The 5,000-nt window shown below is 54.2% G+C and overlaps 1 protein-coding gene across 1 annotated transcript in view; it reads right to left on the bottom strand.

Annotated features, from left to right (window-relative positions):
- Positions 1–5,000, bottom strand: part of SERPINC1 (serpin family C member 1) — a 62,103-nt gene that overhangs the window by 29,472 nt on the left and 27,631 nt on the right. Inside the window, exon 5 of the mRNA XM_075321081.1 lies at positions 1,357–1,371. Within this exon, the coding sequence (XP_075177196.1) occupies positions 1,357–1,371 (15 nt within the window). The remainder of the gene's footprint in view (positions 1–1,356; positions 1,372–5,000) is intronic.

The raw sequence follows: 5,000 nt of genomic DNA, 5'->3' as shown, positions 1-5,000 counted from the left end.
ACCGCAGTAGCTTACCATTGTCTCCGGCCACCCGATGTAGCCAGCTGAGAGGGTTGTGGTCTGTCACTATGGTGAAGTTGCGTCCATATAGGTAGGGCTGCAGTTTCCGCAGGGCCCACACTATAGAGAGGCACTCCTTCTCCACAGTGGCGTAGGCCACTTCCCGGGATAAGAGCTTGCGGCTGAGAAACATCACCGGATGCTCTTCTCCCTTCCCATTTACCTGGCTGAGTACTGCACCAAGGCCAAACGCACTGGCATCTGTCTGAACTATGAACCGTCGGGTGAAGTCCGGAGCTTGTAGGATTGGGGAACTGGCGAGGGCAGCTTTTAGTGCCCTGAAGGACCGTTCACAGTCATCTGTCCAGGTGACTACTTGCGGTAGCTTCTTTTGGTGAGGTCCGTCAACGGCTTAGCAAGAGCACTATAGTTAGGAACGAACTTCCTATAGTATCCTGCCGTACCCAAGAAGGACATCACCTGCTTCTTTGACTTGGGGGTAGGCCAGGAGGTGATGGCATCAACCTTCCCTGGCTCTGGTTTCAGGGTCCCGCCACCCACTCTGTGTCCAAGGTACTGTACCTCCGTCATGCCGATCTGACACTTCCCTGGCTTTATAGTCAGACCAGCGCTTTGGATCCGCCTGAGCACCTGCTCCAGGTGCCCCAGGTGTTCCTCCCAAGTGGGACTAAAGATGGCAATGTCATCCAGGTAAGCTACTGCAAACCCTCCTAGTCCCTCGAGCAGCTGGTCGACCAATCGCTGGAAAGTGGCAGGAGCATTTCTCATGCCCAAGGGCATGACGAGGGATCCATACAGCCCGAATGGGGTGATGAAGGCGGACCTTTCCTGTGCTTCCTTGGACATAGGAATCTGCCAGTACCCTCGACTCAGGTCCATGATGGTCAGGTACTGGGCCCCGGCTAAGCAATCCAGTAACTCGTCGATGCGTGGCATTGGGTACGCATCGGGTGCTGTGATTGCATTTAGCCTCCTGTAGTCCACACAAAACCGGGTTGTCCGGTCCTTTTTGGGAACCAAGACTACAGGCGAGGCCCATGCACTTTTGGACCTCTGGATCACTCCCAGGACTAGCATTTCATCGATCTCCCTTTTTATGTCCTTTTGTACCTCTAGGGAGACACGGTATGGGGGTTGACGAACTGGGGAATGACTCCCTGTGTCCACCTGGTGGGTGGCTAGGGATGTCTTCCCTGGGACATTCGTGAAGGTCATCAGGTAGGGCCGGAATACCTCCCGCAGCTGGGACTTTTGGTCCAAGGATAGCTGTGGGTTGAATGCCGCCTCCTCGATAGACCCTCCATCCCGGGCTGAGGCGAGCAAGTCCACCAAGACTTCACTTTCGCCTTCCTCGGGAAGACTACACACAGGAAGAGCAAAGGCTTCCCTGTCATGATGAGCTTTCATCATGTTGACATGGAAGACCTTTTGCCTCTTCCTGGCATGGTCGATGGTGACCACATAGTTTACGTCATTGAGGCGCTGATGCACCAGGTATGGACCCTCCCAGGCCGCCTGAAGCTTGTTCTGGGTCATTGGGACTAGGACCCACACCTTCTGACCCACTTCGTACACCCGCTCTCGAGCGTGTTGGTCGTACCATCGCTTCTGGCTGGCCTGGGCTTGCGCCATATTCTCATGCACCATCTGCGTCATTGACTGCATTTTGTCACGGAGCCGAATGACATACTCCACAACGGACACTTCTGGGGAATTCAGTTCCTCTTCCCAGGATTCCCTTACCAGACCAAGAGGCCCCCGGACTCGTCTGCCATACAGGAGCTCGAAGGGGGAAAACCCCGTTGAGGCCTGTGGTACCTCTCTGTAGGCAAACAGCAGGTGTGAGAGATACCGCTCCCAGTCGCGTCCATGTGACTCAACCAGCATCTTAAGCATCTGCTTAAGTGTACCATTAAATCGCTCACACAAACCATTGGTCTGTGGGTGATAAGCGCTTGATATCAGATGCCGCACCTGCATTTTCTTACAGAGAGCCTCCATTAGACGAGACATGAACTGAGTCCCCTGGTCGGTAAGCATCTCCCTGGGAAATCCTACTCGGGAGAATATGGTCAAGAGGGCATCTGCCACCTTATCGGCCCTAACTGAGGACAGAGCCACTGCCTCCGGATACCGGGTAGCATAGTCTACCACAGTAAGGACGAACCGTTTTCCAGAGCTGCTGGGGACGGCCAGAGGCCCGACAATGTCCACAGCGACCCTCTGGAAAGGCTCCTCTATCACCGGCAAAGAGATCAGGGGAGCTTTGGGAGCAGGCCCTGACCTTCCCACTCTTTGACATGTGATACAGGAGCGGCAGTAGTTGGCAACATCTGTCCCCATTTTGGGCCAATAGAAGTGGTGAGACAGCCGGGCCTTGGTTTTGCTAACCCCCAAGTGTCCGGCGAGTGGGATCTCATGGGCAATCCGCCGCAACTCACTCCTAAAGCGGTGAGGCACCACCAGCTGTTTTTCCTTCAGCCACTCTTGTTGGGGGTTACAGGGAATTGTCTCCCGGTACAACTTTCCCTGGTCCCAGAATACCCTCTCCTTATCGGTCTCGGAGGAGGGCTTCTCTGCGAGGTCCCTTAACGTCTCTAGACTGGCATCAGTTCGTAGAGCCACCTGAAACTCTTGGCTAGAGGCAGCCAAAAGTGACGTTAAGGTTCCAACCTCACCGGGACCCTCTGGGACCTGCTCTGGGTCCATCACCAGTTCCGTTATCCCTCTGGGTGAAGAGGTGTCAGAAGGCAGGGTTTCATTTGCGTTCTGGGCACTCTGACTGCGGGTGACAGCACCGATGAAGGCTGTCTCCCCGGGGAATAACCACTCTTCCCCATCAGCCTGACAGGTACTACTGGCTGTGTCACTGTCCGCTGTGACACTGCTCAGCTGCATTTGGCCACTGTCCTCGTGGTTCTCATGTCTGCCTCCATCTCTGTCAGCACAGACACTTGCTACCTTGGGGTTGTCCTCAGCCACGTCACCCTGCCGCGTGGCATGGCTGAGTTCCCCTGTACAAACCTCCACTTTATTACCATGCACAACATTTGTAATCACGTTCTGGATATCCGCATTCGGGTCGCATGACTTATCAACAACATTTGCATCACATGATTTAACAACATTTGCATCACATGACTGATCAACAACATTTGTATCACATGACTGATCAACAACATTTGTATCACCTGACTTTTTGGATTCGGGAGGATCATCAGGGAGAAATTGTGCGACTAATCGCCCCAGATCAGTCCCCAATAAAACATTGGTTGGTAGATGTTCATCCACCCCCACTTCCCTCCACCCTCTCCCAGCACCCCAGTCGAGGGGAATCAGGGCCATTGGGAAGGAGTGGTGGACACCCCCCGCCAAGGCGACAGTCAGGAGTTTTCCCGGGATAAAGTTTTCAGGGGGTACCAGTTCAGGGCGGACCAGTGTTCTGTCGGCCCCAGTGTCCTTGAGCCCCACAGTGGGGGTTCCGCCTACGGTGACGGGGTGTAGGTTTTCGCAGGCCCTACCACCCGCCTTCCTTGCCAAAAGGACAGTTCCAGTGGGCCCTTGGGCCTTGGATGTGGGGTTCCTCTTCTGCCTCTCTGGGCAACCAGAGCTGAGGTGTCCAGGCAGGTTGCAGGAAAAACACCTGCGAGTGTCAGAGGTGGGCCGGGCACTGGTGGATGAAACAGGACCTACGGGAGGTCGGCTGGTAGGGGCAGGGGTGGTTGTAGTTGTCATCTTACCCCCTTTCCAGCTAGTGGTGGACGGCTTCCGCACCTCCGATGCACGGTTGGCCACATAGGCGTCGGCAATCTGGGCTGCTTTTGAGGCCTCCTTGGGCTCTCGGTCCATAACAAACTGTCGAACCTCCACAGGACAGACATGTAGGAGTTGGTCCTTCACCATGAGGTCCTTTAACTCCTCAAAGGTTGTAACGGACAGTCCTTGGATCCACTGGTCAAAGGTGCGCTGGAGCCCACCCTCCAAATCGCTGTAGCTGTCATGAGGTCCGAGCTGGAGGGTCCGGAATTTTTTTCGGTACACCTCCGGAGTCAGCTGATACTTCCGTACTAGGGCCTGCTTTATGGCCCCATAGTCTCCACTCTGCTCTTGAGGGAGACTGGCAAACGCGTCCAGGGCCTTGCCTCGCAGCCCTGGGGTTAAGTATTGTGCCCATTGTGTTGAGGGCAACTGGTACTGCAAGCAAGTCTTTTCAAATCCCCTCAGAAAGGTGTCCAAATCCCCGTCCTTTTCCATCACAAGAAAGTGCTCCGGTCGGGGCTTAAAGCTGCTGGCATTATTGGACTCACCGTTTAGTGAGGAAGATGTCTGCTGCCGGGCTTTGAGGATATTCAATTCATGGTCTCTCTGGGCTTGGCGCTCTCGCTCGGCTCTCTCAGCCTCTCGCTCGGCCTGAGCCTGGCGCTCGGCTCTCTCAGCCTCTCGCTCGGCTCTCTCAGCCTCTCGATATTGCTGAATGAGGCTTAGCCGTCCCTGCCGGTCATCTGCAGCGAATTGTTGTAGAGCCATCTTCAGGAAAGAGTCCATGTTGCCCCGGTCACTGCTCTGGCTTGCAGTTGATGGTGGGGACTCTGCAGAAGCACTATCCTGGGCTTGGCTTGCCTCCTCTTCTCCAGCACTGGGGGAATGAACGTGCTCTGCGTCCCATTGTAAAAGTTCTTTAATGAGGTCTTGCCTCGTTTTGCCATAGCCATCAATCAACTTGGATCTGCAGAGTGCAGCAAGAACTTCCTTCTTCTGCTGATTGTACCAGGCTTCTGACACAGCATCCATAATTGCCAAATAAAAGATAGGATAGAAAACAAGAGAGAAGGGGAGGGGGTAACTGCTACACGTACAGTATTGTTCCAGGTATATTTAAACACTGAGTTCAATCCTCAAAACTTTTGCAAGTTTTTAGTGAAAGGTATGATTGCTCAAACCAGATCACTAATGCTTTATATATCCCACCGCTTGCCACC

This window comes from Anomaloglossus baeobatrachus, chromosome 8 (genome assembly GCF_048569485.1).
Source record: "Anomaloglossus baeobatrachus isolate aAnoBae1 chromosome 8, aAnoBae1.hap1, whole genome shotgun sequence".
Lineage (NCBI taxonomy): Eukaryota > Metazoa > Chordata > Amphibia > Anura > Aromobatidae > Anomaloglossus > Anomaloglossus baeobatrachus.
The sequence above is the reverse complement of the archived record's forward strand: the minus strand, read 5'-3'. Positions and strand labels throughout refer to the sequence as shown.